The sequence below is a fragment of the Ictidomys tridecemlineatus genome, chromosome 6, assembly GCF_052094955.1.
Source record: "Ictidomys tridecemlineatus isolate mIctTri1 chromosome 6, mIctTri1.hap1, whole genome shotgun sequence".
Classification (NCBI taxonomy): Eukaryota; Metazoa; Chordata; class Mammalia; order Rodentia; family Sciuridae; genus Ictidomys; species Ictidomys tridecemlineatus.
In genome coordinates this window covers 124,939,603-124,958,869 of record NC_135482.1, presented here as the reverse complement: position 1 = coordinate 124,958,869, position 19,267 = coordinate 124,939,603, and the positions used below count along the sequence as shown (strand labels likewise).

The window sequence follows — 19,267 nt, the reverse complement described above, 5'->3', positions numbered from 1 at the left end:
CCTGGAACTCCTAGACTCCATGGACCCAAACTTGGGTAAATGTCAGGGCAAGTACCTCCTGGGAAATGTCTATGGGAACTGGATGCCACACCCAAAGCATGAAAAACAGCAGTGGGCACCACCATAGGGGCCCAGGGCAACCCCATTAACATAACAGCCCCACAGGGGATGAGATAAGACCATGGAGAAAGAGACCAAGTCCCAAAGGACATGTCACCCTTTGGCTGTTGAAATAGAACTGAAATTTTCTCAGAGTTCGTGCAAAGGACAGGAAAAATGATGGTATAGGTATGTTGGGAAAAAGAGAGAGACTCATCCAGATGGGGTGAGGGGAGTGGGAGTGCTCAAAGAAGAGACTTCAAGCTCCTTCTTATCAACAGGCGTGGGTCTCCTACAGAAAATGTTAGGGATTTCCAAGCACAAAAGACAGCAGGAGAAGTGTGGGGGAAGCTGGAAGGAAGGGCAGAAGAAGAAAAGGAGGGTGAAGGGGAGGGAGGGTGAAAGGAAGAACAAAAAAACAGAGAATGAAAAAAACCAAAGGAGACAGCAGAGAAGGGAAGCATAAAAGAAGGAGAGAAAGAGAAAAGAGAAAAAACCACAAGGAGGAGGAAGTGGGTTAAGAAAGCCCTTCCAAGGGAGATGGCAGTCTGGGCCACACAGGCACATAGCCAAGCAAGTAGCTCATGGATATGAGGTGATGGGGCACGGAGTGAACTGTGAGAGCACAGGGAGGTGGAAATGTCGCTCCAGAGTTCTTTTGGTCTGTGCAGAAAACCAGAGTGATTGGTACCTATAGCGCTTTTGTCCCAACCAATGGTCTCCTGGGCGCTCCCAATAGGTGAAGCAGCCACAATCAGGTGGGAATCTCCTTGAGGTTGATTGCCACGGAAAGAGGAGGAGTTCAAGGAGAGGCCACTGCAGTTGGTGGGTGCACTGGTGAGCAAACAGTGTGTGTTTTGTGTTTCTTGTGGTGGAAAAGAAGGAAACGCTGCCTAATGGCAGGAAAGGCCACATTAGGAAGTGGAGACCGGGGCACGAGCATGGGAAGGCCAGGATGGCACCCACTGGCCACGATCCGGGAAATTTCGGGGAGCAGCAGTTCAGGAAGACCAATTGGTGGCTGAAGAGGGATCCCGTGGAAGTGAGCAGGCAGCATACATCTGGAAAGCCAGGTGGGTGCTGCAAGATCCGTGTGAGAGAAAAAATGTCAGGAATCCTGGGCCAGGGGCTCACAGGGGCAAGAGGCTCCAGAGGCAGCAACTGAAGTCTGAAGGTAGCCCTTCAGACTTCCCAGGGTCCTGTGCAAAGGGCCAGTTGCAGCTAGGCGGCAGGCGGGGACTGGGTGCCAGAAGAAGCAGATCGACTCCCAGGTCCCATTAGGTTGGGCAGACTTCCATGGCAGGGGAGATGGTACTGCTGACTTATCCCCGAGCAGGCTTGACCCTGGCCCAAGCCCCCCTTCTCCAACCCACAACGCCTCTGGGATCAAAATCCCCCTCCACCCCTGCGCCTAGGTTGCAGACCACCTTGTGGAGGAGAGAGGTGCAATTTTCTCAAAATTCTTTCACCCTAGAATTGCGTAGGTGGCGAGACAGGTTTGCAGGAGCACTTGCTTTGCCAGAGCCAGCTAATAGAGCGCCTAGGTGGCAGGCCAACATCTTGACCCAGGGTTCCTGGGGCGGCAGGGATGGAAGTGGAGCATCAGCCTGATTCCCCTGGCACCCATGCACATCTCTGGGAATTGTGGGAATGAAGGGAAGGCAGGCAGCTGACAAGGTCGAGTGAGAGAGTCCCCCTCCCCTCCAAAGTCATTTCTATGCAACCAAAGGCTACTGGCTTACCCCTAGGTCTCTTTTCTTTCCACGAAGCTGGGGGTGGCAGGTGAGAAGTGCAGGAAGGTATCAGAGCCCTGGAAATTGGGAGGTGTCCTTGCAGGATGGAGCTGTGAACCTGTGGGGCATATATTTGATGCCTGACTGAGAAAGAGGAGAGCAGTTCCCTGGCTAGCGTTGCTGGACTATACAGCCAAAATAGCGAGGGGTAAGGGAGCAGATCCTCTGGAACTTTGGGAACCATAGACCCATCTCTCTCATGCCCAGCATCCTTCTCCCCTGCCTCTGTTTCTAACTCAGAGGGTTTTATCAAGGAACCCGTATTTGCAGAGCCAATGAGTAGAGGTTGGTGTCTTCTATGTGTGTCCCCATGAGGGCAAGAGGTCCCACAGAAAAGTCCCAGAGAAGGTTGCATACATTGGTTTTGGGATTGTTGCAGCTAGCTGCCTTTCTCCATGGCCTTGCTCCTCAGGATGGATAGGGTTATGGTTTGGATGTGGATGTCCCAAAAGCTCACCTGTGAGGCAATGCAAGAAATTCAGAAGAGAAATGATTTGATTGTGAAAGTCTTAACCTAATCAGTGAATTAGTACCCTGATAGGGATTAACTGAGTGATAATTAGTGGTAGAGTGTCACTGGAGAAGGTGGGGCATTGGGCATGTGGCTTTGAGGTACATATTTGTATCTGGCAAGTGTAGACTTCTGTCTGCTTCCCGATCACCATGTGACCTGCTTCCTTTGCATACTCTTCTGCCATGAAGTTTTGCTTCACCCGAAGCCCAGTGGAATGGAGCCAGTCTTCTGTGAAACTGTGAGCTCCAAATAAAACTTTCCTCCTATACAATTGTGCCGGCCAGGTCATTTTAGTCACAGCAGTGAAAAAGCTGACTAAAACAGATGCTTTCATCTATTCCTGGCCTGTGCATCCCTCTGAAGTGACATGCAAGACAAGGAGAGGCCTGAAGGGTGTTAGTAGAGGGTGTGGTGCAGGTACCTGCAACACATGCTACTCCTGAGGCCCAGGTGAGTTTTGTAATAGGTTGAGGAGAGCCTGGAATTGTCTTCTCATAGGGGTAGTTAGGGTGTTGGTGGGTGCTCCTTGTGTTCGTTCTGATCTAGAAGGGTTCCTAAATGTTCCTGAAAGTCTGGGCTTGAGAGGAGCTGATTAAAGAAGCCTGAGGTTTCAGCAGGGATTGGAGGTGTTACCTGATGAAGTTGTGCAGATGACTGGAGCAGCAAAGCAAGCATCACAGGCATCAGAAAGTCCAGGGTTTTCTGGGTGTCCAGGGGTCCTGAAGGACCACTTTAGTGGGTGTACATATTTCATCCCATCCTTGGGGCACCCAGCCCCAGGCCCCATGAGCCTCAGTTCCAGAGCCTGGCCTGCATGTCCTCCTTGCCCTTTGGCCAGCAGGGAGTCTATTGATGGTGCAGCTCCTTTGTTGGACTGGGACCTGGGGAGAGTAGCCTGGAAGGTAGCAGATGGAGGCCAGGAATGTGTCCTGGTGGCTCAGGCCCAGAGGACTGGATATCCAGTCCTATAGTTGCCTGGTCCATGTAGCCCCAAGCGAGATCCTGGAGTCCAGAAGGCACCAGGGATTGGTGAGGAGTCAGGTCAGTGGTGGCCAAGAATCTGAGAGCAGGTCCAGGGGAACAGTGAAGGGGGCTGCTAGCTTCCATGCAGGAACCACCAGCGCCCCCAGTTCCCCAGGGCCACAGTTGGGCTTCCCCTTTCCCCCTGTGGGGTATACCTCATGGTTCCAGCTATGCTGGGGCCTGGGTGCTGAGCCCTGTGTTTCTGGAACCATACCAAGACTCAGCCCTCTGGGAGGCCCATCTCTCCTGCCAGCTTCCCCCTGACCTCAATCTCAGGAAATTGGGTGCCTTCAAAGGCTTGCAACATGATTCTGGTTTGAGTCTCTGAGACGGCTGTGTGCTTCCTTCTTTTCTTTCTTGGGGTGCCTAATTGGGGGTTTGTGCCGGCTGAAGGCCTTGCATGGCCCTGATCTTGTCCCAAGTCCTTGGCAGAACTCCCTTCACTCTGCCTTACCTATCGAGTCCTCTGGTTCTGAAATCACACCTGGATCCTGGACTTGGAAATGCCCAATTCCTTGGCTAGGTTTCTCTGGTCATAATCCCAGAGTAGGTGTTCTGTGCATAGAAAAGCATCCTTCTGACTGGACTACATTCAGCTGATCCTATTGCATGGGGTGTAAAGAAAGGAAAAGGAGACAGAAGCAAGGTGCAGAGGCAAAGTGGCAGGATTGCAGGATGGCAGAATGACAGAAAAGTCAGAGTGGATCCTTGTCCAACCTGCCAGCTTTATTTATATCAATATGTTAATTAGGTCACTGGCATCAGTAGTACATTATTGTGTCATTAGGCAGGTTACAGAGTTAGCAACATTATGCAGCTTATTCCTCAGTGACATATTCAGTTTATACATTCCTCATTTACAATATGCCATATTAGGAGTTTTGTGAACTCTCAAGAAAGTCCATTGTTTAAAGTTACTGTTTTGTGGACAGGTTCAGGTGCAGCAGAGCTTGGTAAAACATTGTGGTTGTCTAATAAGAGAGTTTCTTTATTCCAGGATCTGTGTGCCTGAGATCAAGGTCTAGGCTGATAAGATGTAGCATACAGCCTCCTCATGCAGGGCATTGCTACAGCAGCTAGGCATCCTGTGTCTTTACACAGAAGTTTTTCTAGCAGGTAGGCATTCTGTACCTTTTCACAAAAACTTTCCCAGCAGCTAAGCATGCCACAGCCATGAAGTCATCAGAGACCCCAATCCCAAAAAGAACACTTACATGGGGCTTCCCTTGGGAGGGAGCCTCTGCAAGTGTTTCTCTCATCCATGATGGGGAACCAAAGCTGGAGTCCTCACAGAGTGCTGAGAAGCAGACCTGATTGCAGAGACTGCACTGTGGGTCAGCAGGATGAGAGCCCAGTTGGCCCTTAAATACCTTCTGTATGTAGCGCTTTATTAATTATTCATACCTGCCCAGGTACTGGCAAGCCCTGGATGCATCCATTCAGCAGACCCAGGTTTTCCCAGTGGGGAGTAGATGGGCAGGGCAGCAACAGTGACCTGGGTAATTTTGGCTTCTCTGCCCATCCAATCCCATACTTGTCCAGGGCCAGAATCCCTTGTAACCTCATGTCCTCTGTTTGCTCCAGCCACAACGGCGGTCCTGAGAATGCAGAGGTGCGGAGTCTCTTTGTTGTGGCTCAGCCTCCTCACCTGCCATGGAATTCCTGGAATCCATCCAGCCCATCTTGTGTGGACTTCAGCATGAGGCCTTCCCAAGAATGCCGACCTGGGGACAAGAGGCCCAGCCTGAAGCATGAAGGTGAGCGGCTGGCACCACCTTTGCAGCAGAGAGAGAGAGAGAAATGGAAGGGGCTGGAAAGAAGGGCAGAAGAAGGAAGGGGGAAAGAAGGGGAGAGAAGGGAAGAGAAGGTGAAAAGTAGAAAGAGATGAGAGAATGACAAAAGTCAAAGGAGGTGGCAGAGAAGGGAAGCACACAGGAAGGAGGGATAGAGAAAAGAGAGATAACTATTGGGAGGAAGAAGTAGGCTCAGAAAGTTTTTGGAGGGTTGGAGGGATGTCTGCACCACATAGCAGTATAGCCAAGCAAGTAGTTCATGGATATGAGTCAGAAGTATTGTAAGTTCAAGGCCAACCTCATCAACTTAGGGATATCCTGTTTCAAAATAAAAAATAAAAAGGGATTGGTATGTAGCTCAGTATCCCTAGGTTCAATCCCAGGTACCAAAAAACTTTTTCTTAGAAACTTTTAAAAAAACTCTCCAATCTCTGTTTTTATATCAATAGGTTGATGGTTATTTTTATGGCTATGAACTTCTTATTCTCCAGTTTCTGTTATATATAGTAAGGAGTAGGTGATAATGATATCAGCTGAGAATAGCCATTATCTACCTTCAAGACAAACTTTAAGTTTACCTTGTAAAGTGTGGACTTGTCCTGATATAATTGTATTGTTTCCTATAAGGTGAAAAACAATTCTAAGACACTTTGAAACCCTTCTTGGACTAGGTTGTGTGGTTCTTGATAGTCCCCTGGGTTTCAGATTTTGGCTTAAGGCCTGTTTTAGAAACAAGTGAATTTAGAAAGATTAATTTAGAAGTTTGATAAGCAGAACTGTTTGTTCCAAAATTATCTGGAAAGGTTGTAACTTCTCTTTGAATTATCCAGAAATTATACACCAATTTTCTTCAAGAAAGAAAGGGTCAGAACATGGAATTTTAAAATTATCTCTCAGACTATGTAAATGAACTTCTTGATTATCATTAAATAATCTTCAGCAAAAACAACCACCTTGATTTAAAGTCTTAGTGTCTTTATCCCATATTCTCAAAAGAGTACATTAAAAAAGCTGTAATTTAAATTTAGACTAGAACCAAAAGATAATTTTGCACACCCTACTACTAACAGTACATTGTTGGTTTAATCTTCAGAAACAAAAGCACCAGTACCTCCATGACTTACCCCCTATACATATATAAATAGCAAACAAATGCCTAAATAAATCAACACTTTAGTTTTGGCAGTTCTGAAACACAATAAAATTTATTAATTTGGAATTTGTAAGACTTTGACTAAGGAAAAACTAAGACCAATCCATCTTTCTGAGGAGAGTCATACATGTATACATTGAATGCTATTTACTCAATATTCAGCCCTGTGACACAATGGAGTACTTTTATATGTATATTGATTGCTAATGTAGTCTTTCTAAATTTTTAGGTTTAGAATACAATTTATTGTTTTACAAATAACAAATTTATTAAATGTTTGAAAAAAATAAGGCATTATCTGTATTTTCTTTCTTCTTTCTCTGGTGACTTCCCACAACAAATATTAAAGACAGAAGCATATCAATAGTTGGGTCATATCCTCCTTACTCTAATTATATTTTTGTTATTCTAGAAATGCTGTACTCATCGAAAACTATCTATTCTTATATTATAGACTGCCTACATTTTTACTCATTTTAAACTTAGCTCTATAAAATGAAAAATGAAACAAGGATCTAGAATGGTTTTCTAATATCTAAATCCCATTACTTGAATTGTAAAATTGATGTCATAAGATCTTCTGTGATCACACATATTTATATTGCAGAAGCTACAAATATTTCCCACTATGTAATAGTAAATATTTTGCCATGTGGGCTTCATGTTTCTAGCAGCCTTACATAATAAATGTACCTGAAATGATGAATTTCACCATACTTCTTTTCTATGAATAAACTCCATATCACTCATAACTGAAAGTATGTTCTCACACATCATGCAAGTAACATCTCTTGAACGCATGTAGATACAGTGTCTGTATAGTAGTCGTTGAGAAACAGAAATATTTTTTATCCCATTCTCTTTTGAAATGATATTTCCAGAAAAGAATTGAGACTAGATTTGTCTTTACTGTGTTCCAACAGCCACAGATCTTAATTCCTAATTAGGATGAAGACGATACAAAATACTTCTCACATTTAACTTTGTGATAAGTAATATATGATCCCAGCTACTTAAATGATAACACAAAATCTGTGATTTATATGTAACTGCTGAATCCTATTACTGTCATTCTGTCCCTTTAATCCTTTTACCCTTTTTTTTAAGCTTGGAATTTTCCTCCTTATATGAAAGATATTGTGTTTTAATATTTTTATATATATGTTTAATTTTTAAAAAATATTGTCTGATTATATGGTATTTTACAGATTGTCTATCTGTCATGAAGACAGATAGACAATGTTTGGAATTTCTCAACTGAAGATGAGTTATCATATGAAAAAAATAATGTTTGATATGATGTGGCCTGTGGCCCTAACACGAGAACACTTTTGTAGCCTTGGGAAATGAAAGATGGCAAACTGGATAAGTTAGTAGCTAATTGAGAGAGTCCCTTTGGATGGGAATACACAAAATGTCAGGTTTACAATTTTGGGGGTAACACAATGGAAACAAAACTTTGGTTGCTTTCAAAACATGCAAAACAATACAGTAATTTATGAGATCCGATTTATAAATATTGCAAAAGACTATAATTTACATTAAATGGTGCATTCCTGCCACCATCAATGCAATTGAGGGTAAATGCTCATGAAAGGAATTTTATAATGCCAACTTTTGTAGGGGTTCTGTCGTTTGGGACTGGGGTCCCTGATGACTTCATGGCTGTGGCATGCTTGGTGCCTGGAGTTTCTGTGCAAAGGCATAGGATGCCCAGTTGCTATGGTAATGCCTTCCATGCTAGAATCTTTTCAGCTTTGACCTTAATCTTAGGCACGTAACTCCTGGAGCTGGTCGCCTAACAGTAACTTCATACAATGGACCTTCTTGAGAACTGCCCAAAGCTCCTAATTTTGCATATTGGAACTATTAAGTGTAATTGTAGAATAAGCAAACTTACTGATACTCTAAACAATAGTGTGGTTATGGTACTAATGACCTAATGTAACCTATTGTTATAAATAAATGTAGCGGAAATGTGGGGACTCCAACATGGCGGCGGGCGCGGAGAGATCAAGTCTCTGACCTCTTCAGCTGTGCAGGCATAGGGAGTCGTAAACAGCCTAATTCTGTTTGCTCAGGATCACTAGGCAATGCTGAACTGACATGGATCTGGGGTGAGCTGTTTGGGCCTCTCAGAACACACACTGAACCTGGATCAGCTGAATTCAAGCTCCCGTTCCCCTGCTTCCCGCACACAAACAGCTGTGACTCAGCACTAATCCATCCAGCTGAAACAACCGGTCAGCCCTTCTGATCCTACGGAGGTAAATGCCAACCGAGCCTTCATAGGTAGTGGCCACAGGTTTGAAACGGGGCTTGGGAGAGACAGTAAGGACCCACCCGTTGCATTGGTCACCCAGCAAAGGGAAACGAACTGTCGCCATTTGCAAGAGATACCACCATGGCAGACAACTGATGTCATCAGACTGCGGCGGAGGAGATAACTTCATTGAAACCTGGGGCTACAGGTGTGTAATTCCCTAGCCTTCCCTCTCCACACATCGGGGAAACCTTAAGGGCCAATCTCAGCTCTCCTGTAAGGGCCCCTCCCAGCTCTCCCGTGAGCACGGTAGCCAGACCTAGGGAATTAGAGGTGGCGCGGGACTACAGCTCCCACCAGTGCTGACAGCTGAGGTCTCTTGCACCAGCTACCGGGGGTGTGGCTACCAGAGGGGCAGTAAAATTCGCTGAGGATTCTCAGCCCCAAGCTCTACAAACTTAGGGTCTGAGGGAATGGCAAACTGGAAGAGTGTGCCCAGTTATTCATGACAACAGGGCTCCCGGGAGCAGCAGACCTGGCGTGTACCCAGTATTGTGGTGAGCGGCACCCGTGAGAGGGGCCTGGCTAGAGGAAAAGTAGGGAAGTGACTAGACACAAGAGCTCGCCCTAGGCACCCAGGATTGGAGACTCGCCCAGTCTGGGAGGAGGAGCTGCTGCACAGTGATTGGTTTCCGCGTATTAATAGGAGAAACTTGGCCTGGTGGTCACAGCGCCACCTACTGGAAGAGAAGTTAATCAAACTCTAAGACTGCATTTATTAGTTTTTTTTTGTTGGTGTTTTTTTTTTTTTAATTTTGATTTGGGGTTTTCTTTCATTTTCAGTTTTCTTTCTTGTTTTTTTAATTTTTTTTTACAATTTTTTAAAATTTTTTTCTTCCAATTTTAATTTTTTTATTATTTAAAAAATTTTTTTTTATTTCCTATTATTTTTCTTCTTTTGTCTTTTCATTTCTTTTCAATTATCTTATCCCCCCTTCCTTGAATTCTACCTGCTTAATCCCATTCTCTTTAGTGTCTTTTTCCCTTCCCTTCTAATACCTTTCCTCCCAAGCATCAAATAAATTTATAGGAGTAAACAGTAACTCAGCAGTCAAACAGAACAAGAAGTAACATGAGCAGCTTCAAAAAGCAAGCAAGAAAAGGAGTACAAACAATGCAGGACAGCCTAAATATTCAGGAGGACTTAGAGTCATCAGAAAAATGGTCATATAAAGAACTCAAGGAATACCTTAGACAGATGGAATGGAATCTTAAAGAGGATACGAGACAGCAAATTCAAGCAGCGAAAGAACACATTGAGAATGTATTACACAAACAGATAAAAGAAGAAGTTAAGCACCTTTATCAGTAGATAGAGATTATAAAAAAGAATCAAACCATAAACTTAGAAATGAAGGAAACTATAAACCAAATTAAAAACTCAATTGAGAGTATCACTAACAGAGTGGAGCAAGTAGAAGCCAGAACGTCAGATAATGAAGACAAAATATTTCATCTTGAAAAGAGTCTAGCCAACTCGGAAAGGCTGGTAAAAAATCACGAGAAAAACATCCAAGAGTTATGGGATAACATAAAAAAGCCAAACTTATGAGTCATCGGGATAGAAGAAGGTACAGAGATTCAAACCAAGGGAATGAGTAACCTGCTGATTGAAATAATTACAGAAAACTTTCCAGAAATAAAAAAGGAAACAGATATACAAATTGAAGATGCATACAGGACACCGAGCACACAAAATCACAGTAGACCAACGCCAAGACACATTGTTATGAAGATATCCAACATACAGAACAAAGAGAAAATATTAAAAGCTACAAGAAAAAGGAGACAGATTACATTTAGGGGTAAACCAATAAAGTTAACAACGGATTTTTCATCACAGACACTGAAAGCAAGAAGGTCATGGAACAATGTATTTCAAACACTGAAAGACAATGGATGCCAACCAAGAATTCTGTATCCAGCAAAATTAAGCTTCAGGTATGACAACGAAATAAAAATCTTTCATGATAAACAAAAGTTAAAAGAATTTGCAGCCAGAAAACCAGCATTGCAAAGCATTTTGAGCAAAACACTACACGAGGAAGAAATGAAAAACAATAACCAAAACCATCAGAGGGAAGTGCCTCGGTAAACACAGAGGGCGAGGGGAAAAATAATCATGGAGAAACAAACTAAATTTTTTTTTAAAAAAAGGATAAATAATCAAACATGGATGGAAGTACAAACCATATATCAATAGTAACTCTGAATGTTAATGGCTTAAACTCTCCAATAAAGCGACATAGGCTGATATCATGGATTAAAAAAACGAATCCAACAATATGCTGCCTCCAGGAGATACATCTGATTGGAAAAGACATACACAGGCTGAAGGTGAAAGGATGGGAAAAAATATACCACGCACACGGTCCTCGTAAGCAAGCAGGGGTGGCCATCCTCATATCGAATAAAATCGACTTCAAGACTAAGTTAATCAAAAGGGATAAAGAAGGACGTTATATACTGTTAAAAGGAACCATTCACCAACAAGACATAACAATTATCAATATTTATGCACCTAATAATGGCGCTGCGACATTCATAAAACAAATTCTCCTCAAGTTCAAGAATCAAATAGACCACAACACAATAATTATGGGTGACTTCAACACACCTCTCTCACCGTTGGACAGATCCTCCAAACAAAAGTTGAATAAGGAAACTATAGAACTCAATACCACAATCAATAACCTAGACTTAACTGACATATATAAAATATATCAACCATCATCAAATGGATATACTTTTTTCTCAGCAGCACATGGATCCTTCTCAAAAATAGACCATATATTATGCCACAGGGCAACCCTCAGTAAATATAAAGGGGTGGAGAAAATACCATGCATTTTATCTGATCATAATGGAATGAAACTGGAAATCAATGATAAAAGAAGGAAGGAAAAATCTTACATCACATGGAAAATGAACAATATGTTACTGAATGATCAATGGGTTACAGAAGACATAAAGGAGGAAATCAAAAAATTCTTAGAGATAAATGAAAATACAGACACAACATATCGGAATCTATGGGACACAATGAAAGCAGTTTTAAGAGGAAAATTCATCGCCTGGTGGTCATTCCTCAAAAAAAGGAAAAACCAACAAATAAATGAGCTCACACTTCATCTCAAAGCCCTAGAAAAGGAAGAGCAAAACAACAGCAAATGTAGCAGAAGGCAAGAAATAATTAAAATCAGAGCGGAAATTAATGAAATTGAAACAAAAGAAACTATTGAAAAAATTAACAAAACTAAAAGTTCGTTCTTTGAAAAAATAAATAAGATCGACAGACCTTTAGCCATGCTAACAAAGAGAAGAAGAGAGAGAACTCAAATTACTAACATACAGGATGAAAAAGGCAATATCACAACAGATGCTACAGAAATACAGAAGACAATTAGAAATTATTTTGAAAACCTATATTCCAATAAAATAGAAGATAGTGAAGACATCGATAAATTTCTTAAGTCATATGATTTGCCCAGACTGAGTCAGGAGGATACACACAATTTGAACAGACCAATATCAATGGATGAAATTGAAGAAGCCATCAAAAGACTACCAACCAAGAAAAGCCCAGGACCGGATGGGTATACAGCGGAGTTTTACAAAACCTTTAAAGAAGAATTAATACCAATACTTTTCAAGTTATTTCAGGAAATAGAAAAAGAGGGAGCTCTTCCAAATTCATTCTATGAGGCCAACATCACCCTGATTCCGAAACCAGACAAAGACAACTCAAAGAACGAAAACTACAGACCAATATCTCTGATGAACCTAGATGCAAAAATCCTCAATAAAATTCTAGCGAATCGAATACAAAAACACATCAAAAAAATTGTACACCATGATCAAGTAGGATTCATCCCTGGTATGCAAGGCTGGTTCAATATACGGAAATCAATAAATGTTATTCACCACATCAATAGACTTAAAGATAAGAACCATATGATCATCTCAATAGACGCAGAGAAAGCATTCGACAAAGTACAGCATCCCTTTATGTTCAAAACACTTGAAAAACTAGGGATAACAGGAACGTACCTTGACATTGTAAAAGCTATCTATGCTAAGCCTCAGGCTAGCATCATTCTGAATGGACAAAAGTTGAAGGCATTCCCTCTAAAATCTGGAACAAGACAGGGATGCCCTCTATCACCACTTCTATTCAACATAGTTCTCGAAACACTGGCCAGAGCAATTAGACAGACGAAAGAAATTAAAGGCATAAAAATAGGAAAAGAAGAACTTAAATTATCACTATTTGCAGATGACATGATTCTATACTTAGAAGACACAAAAGGGTCTACAAAGAAACTACTAGAACTAATAAATGAATTCAGCAAAGTGGCAGGATATAAAATCAACACGAATAAATCAAAGGCATTTCTGTATATCAGCGACAAAACTTCTGAAACGGAAATGAGGAAAAACACTCCATTCACAATATCCTCCAAAAAAATAAAATACTTGGGAATCAACCTAACAAAAGAGGTGAAAGATTTATACAATGAAAACTACAGAACCCTAAAAAGAGAAGAAGAAGAAGAAGATCTTAGAAGATGGAAAAATATACCCTGTTCATGGATAGGCAGAACTAACATTATCAAAATGGCGATATTACTAAAAGTTCTCTATAGGTTTAATGCAATGCCAATCAAAATCCCAATGGCATTTCTTGAAGAAATAGATAAAGCAATCATGAAATTCATATGGAAAAATAAAAGACCCAGAATAGCAAAAGCAATTTTAAGCAGGAAGTGTGAATCAGGCGGTATAGCGATACCAGATTTCAAACTATATTACAGAGCAATAGTGACAAAAACAGCATGGTACTGGTACCAAAACAGGTGAGTGGACCAATGGTATAGAAAAGAGGACACAGAGACTAATCCACAAAGCTACAACTATCTTATATTTGATAAAGGAGCTAAAAGCATGCAATGGAGGAAGGATAGCATCTTCAACAAATGGTGTTGGGAAAACTGGAAATCCATATGCAAAAAAATGAAACTGAATCCCTTCCTCTCGCCATGCACAAAAGTTAACTCTAAATGGATCAAGGAGCTTGATATCAAATCAGAGACTCTGCGTCTGATAGAAGAAAAAGTTGGCTCTGATCTACATATTGTGGGGTCGGGCTCCAAATTCCTTAATAGGACACCCATAGCACAAGAGTTAATAACAAGAATCAACAAATGGGACTTACTTAAACTAAAAAGTTTTTTCTCAGCAAGAGAAACAATAAGAGAGGTAAATAGGGAGCCTACATCCTGGGAACAAATTTTTACTCCTCACACTTCAGATAGAGCCTTAATATCCAGAGTATACAAAGAACTCAAAAAATTAGACAATAAGATAACAAATAACCCAATCAACAAATGGGCCAAGGATCTGAACAGACACTTCTCAGAGGAGGACATACAATCAATCAACAAGTACATGAAAAAATGCTCACCATCTCTAGCAGTCAGAGAAATGCAAATCAAAACCACCCTAAGATACCATCTCACTCCAGTAAGATTGGCAGCCACTATGAAGTCAAACAACAACAAGTGCTGGCGAGGATGTGGAGAAAAGGGTACTCTTGTACATTGCTGGTGGGACTGCAAATTGGTGCGGCCAATTTGGAAAGCAGTTTGGAGATTCCTGGGAAAGCTGGGAATGGAACCACCACTTGACCCTGCTATTGCCCTTCTCGGACTATTCCCTGAAGACCTTAAAAGAGCATGCTACAGGGATGCTGCCATATCGATGTTCATAGCAGCACAATTCACAATAGCTAGACTGTGGAACCAACCCACATGCCCTTCAATAGATGAATGGATTTAAAAAAATGTGGCATCTATACACAATGGAGTACTATGCAGCAATAAAAAATGACAAAATCATAGAATTTGCAGGAAAATGGATGGCACTAGAGCAGATTATGCTTAGTGAAGCTAGTCAATCCCTAAAAAACAAATACCAAATGTCTTCTTTGATATAATGAGAGCAACTATGAACAGAGCAAGGAGGAAGAGCAGGAAGAAAATACTAACATTTAACAGAGTCATGAGATGGGAGGGAAAGGGAGAGAAAAGGGAAATTGCATGGAAATGAAGGGAGACCCTCATTGCTATACAAAATTACATATAAGAGGTTGTGAGGGGAATGGGAAAATAAACAAGGAGAGTAATGAATTACAGTAGATGGGGTAGAGAGAGAAGAAGGGAGGGGAGGGGAGGGGAGGGGGGATAGTAGGGGATAGGAAAGGTAGCAGAATACAACAATTACTAATTGGGCATTATGTAAAATTGTGGATGTATAACCGACGTGATTCTGCAATCTGCATTTGGGGTAAAATTGGGAGTTCATAACCCACTTCAATCTAATGTATGAAATATGATATGTCAAGAGCTTTGCAATGTTGTGAACAACCAATAAAAAAAATAAAAAATTAAAAATAAATAAATAAATAAATAAATAAATAAATGTAGCCACATGGACAAAGAGCCACTCTGCTACTTTCCCTGCCTCTGCCCCTTGTCTCTCTGTCTACTCTTTATTATTATTCTTCACAAGCCTTAAACACATTTTTGATGTTTCATTATATATTTTTTACCAAAGGTCTTCTTACCCTTCATTAAAAAATTGTAATTTTTACCATAATTAGTAAAATTGCCCAGTGTTCTTTATTAAATAAGACATTTTTGAAAAAACAAAGATTATAATATACTCTGATTATTTTCCAGAATAAATTAATATTATAATTTGCCCTTCACTAAAGAAGCAATTAAAAGTGTCTCAAGTAAGTCAAACAAACCTTCTCTGTAGTGCCCAAGCTGTTCACCAGCTCTTTTTGATGCCTTTATCTCTACTCATTCTGAATTTTATTTTGAGAAATTTTCATCTGTTCCACACTATAGAGAAAGCCAGAAAGGAGTCTGTCTACTCATGCCATACCTCTTCTGATGTTAAGCAAGTGTTGTATTTGTCTTCATTTTTTTCAATGGGGTCATATGACTATGATGGCCACAATCACAGTCTCCCATACTCTTTTATTTCTTAGAAGATGGTATTTCGTTTTATGGAGGAGGATGAAGTATATTTAATATCATCTCTCTAATTATTTTAGCATGTCATAGCTTCTATTATAAATATAAAACCAGCTGTCTTACAAACTATGAACATTTATTAGCATTCTATAGGCTAAGAAGTTCAAATTCAAGATGCTGAGAGGTTAGTTCTGGTAAGGGTGAACATTTTGTTTCATAAGTGACACAGTACAGCCATGTATTTACATGGTAGAAGGTATAAGAATCTTGCATTTGCTTCTATCAAAAGAACAATAATCTCATCTCTGAGGACAGTGCTCATTGCTTACCAGCTCCAAAAGTCTCCAACTCCCAATACCATCCTACTTGGTGATCAGGATTTCAACATAAGAATTTGGGAATTTGGGGGAAACACAAATAAGGACCACAACATTCACTATTCTCTGTGTTTATTTCAATGACACTAAATATTTATCAATATGAACCTGTGTAAATGTATGTAGATAAATGCAGTTGCATTATCTTATTAACTTTTATTTTGGCCAGTCATAACCTTTCTTTTCTTTTTTGTTCATTACCCAGTTTTGTGCATTTTTCCCGCCATAATTTTATTGGGGTAAAATTGAAATACAATAAAATGCGTATATATGAAGTAGGAAATTTGATCAGTTTTGACATGTACATATTCAGTAAAATCAATATAAAAAGCATATCTATTACTTTTTTAAAATTGAAATAATTCAGACTGTGTTTCCTTCATGATTTATTACATAGAAATCAATATCCTTAAGATATATAGAACCCAGCCCCTACATGTCAACTATTTCAAAATTAAATGGAACACTTATAAATACCTTAGAGGTCAAGGAAGAAAGCACAAGAAAAGTAAATAAAAGTGTTTTAAATTAAGTGATAATAAAAGCTTAAAATATTAGGATTTCTGTGATGAAACAGAATTCAGATAAACATTTATAACTTAAAGAACTTGTATCAAAAAGTAGCTAGAATAACAATCAAGTTACTTTCATATTATGTAATAGGAAGTAAAAAATTAGAGTAGGAGCAGAAATGTATGAAATAGAGAAGAAATAATACATCTAAAATTTTATAAAAAAAGGTCTAATCAAGGAAAAAAGCAAGCACTCAAAAATTAATATCAGTGGAAAGGGAGCTATGAAAACAACCCTACTGATGCTAAAAATATACTAATGTAACATCACAATTGTATGCCAACATATGAGATAACTTACATAACATGATTTATATAAGAGAAGGATCTGTGAGTTGCTGGGAAGAAAATGTATTCAGTCATTAATTGGTAGAATATTCTATAAATGTCTGTTAAGTCTAAATTATAAATTATAATTTTTAGTTCTATATCTTTTTTATTTAGTTTTGTTTGGGGGAATCTATCCAGTGCTGACAGAGGCATGTTGAATATACCCAATATTATTGTGTTGTGGTCTATTTGATTCTTGAAATTGAAAAGGGTTTGTTTGATGTAACATAGATGCTCCATTGTTTAGAACATAAATATTTATTATTGTTATGCCTTATTGGTATATGATTCCCCTAAACAGTATGAACTGAATTTTTTGTCCCTTCTAATTAGCTTAAAATGCACTTTATCAGATATGAGGATAGAAAGTCCTGCTTGCTTATGTGATCTGTCCGTGAGTGATATGTTTTTTTCCACCCTTCCACCTTCAGTCTATGGATGTGTTTGCCCATGATGTGAGTCTCTTGGAGACAGCATATTTTAGGGTCTTGTTTTTTAATCCAGTATGCCAGTCTATGCCTTTTGATGGATGAGTTTAGACCATTAATTCTCAAGGTTATTACTGAGATATGATGTGTATTCCCAGTCATTTTGGTTTATTTTTAGTTTTTAATTTGAAATAGTTTCTCATTTGATTGATTATTCCTTTAGTGTACTTGCTCCCTTTGCTGCTTTTCACTATTTTTTCACCTTAGCTTCAAATAATTTGTTGAGAATGTTCTGTAATTCAGGATTTCTAGTTGCAAATTCTTTTAATTTTTATTTATCATGGAAGGCTTTTATTTCATCTTCAAATATGAAGCTCAATTTTGCAGGATACTGGATTCTTGGTTGGTATCCATTTTCTTTCAGAGCTTGATATATATGTTATTCCAGAGTGTGAGTTAGAAATCAACTGAGATCTGTAATGTTTTCCCCCTATATCTGATATTTTCCTCTTGTGGCCTTCAAAATTCTATCCTTATTCTGAATGTTTGGCATTTTCATTATAATGTGCCTTGGTGTGGGTCTGTTGTAATTTTGTACATTTGGGATTCTATATGCCTCTTGTATTTGATTTTCCATTTCATTCTTAGGTTTTAGAATTTTCCTGATATTTTTTCATAGAAAAGATTGTGCATTCCTTTGGTTTATATCTCCATGCTTTCATCTATCCCAATAAAATCTTAAATTTGATCTTTTCATGTTATCCCATAGTTCTTGGAAATTCTGTTCATGGTTTCTTAACATCTCTCTGTGGTCAACACGATTTTCAAGATTATATATTTTGTCTTCATTGCCTAAGGTTCTGTCTTCCAAGTGGTCTAGTCTGTTGGTGATACTTTCTATTGAATATTTAATTTTGTTTATTTTTTCTTCATTTTGAGGATTTCTGCTTACATTTTTTTCAGAATCTCTTCCTCATTATTAAAGTGATCTTTCACTTCCTGTGTTTTCTCTCTGATTTAATTTCTTATACTTTTTATTACTTTGAAGACAGTTTAAGTACATTCTAAACTCTTTCTTTGATATTTCTTCCACTGTGGTGTCAATTAATTCTATTATTGGAGTATCTTTGTTTGTTTGGGGAAATTTATTCCCTTTTTTCATGTTTTTTGTGTGTCTACCCATCTAAAGGTATAGATATGAGGCAGTGGAGTCTTTATCTTGTGATCTTATAGTGTCCCTGAAGGTTTCCAGGGACCCCACTGTTTGGGGGGGACAAATAATAACAACCAATGCAAATAATATACAGCAAGCCAAATAATTTTTACTATCACACCTACGATGTTAATTATCACAATAAACAGAAATGATATGTTATTGTCTACATAAAAATAGCAATTTTACAAAAACAGTTTATAATTTCAAATGGTGGGCAGGGTGAGAACAGAAGTGATATAGGATGTGATGATTATGATGGAGGAGGAGAAAAGGAGGAGTAAAAAATTAAAGGAAGAGTGAAAGGGAGAACAAGAGAGCTTGGCTGTTAGCAGAATAAAACAATCAAGGAAAACAGGATAAAAATATATATGAAATAAAAATTTTAAAAATCTTGAGATTTTAAATCATTGCATCTCAGTACTTGATGATTCATGCTGGAAGAATGTACCTCAGCAATCTCCTTTGGGTTTCACTCATGTGGTGTGGGACACAGTTCTCAGTCTCTTACACCAACTTCAGACCCACATTTTCTGGTCTCAGGTTTAGTCTCCAAACAATTTCTCCCACCCCTTCCCTTCAAGCAATGCCAGATTGGAAGAGGAT

The 19,267-nt window shown here is 39.6% G+C and overlaps 1 protein-coding gene across 1 annotated transcript in view; it reads left to right on the top strand.

Annotated features, from left to right (window-relative positions):
- Positions 1–19,267, top strand: part of LOC144365106 (heat shock factor protein 2-like) — a 37,063-nt gene that overhangs the window by 6,122 nt on the left and 11,674 nt on the right. Inside the window, 1 exon segment of the mRNA XM_078015912.1 lies at positions 5,014–5,296. Within this exon segment, the coding sequence (XP_077872038.1) occupies positions 5,014–5,296 (283 nt within the window).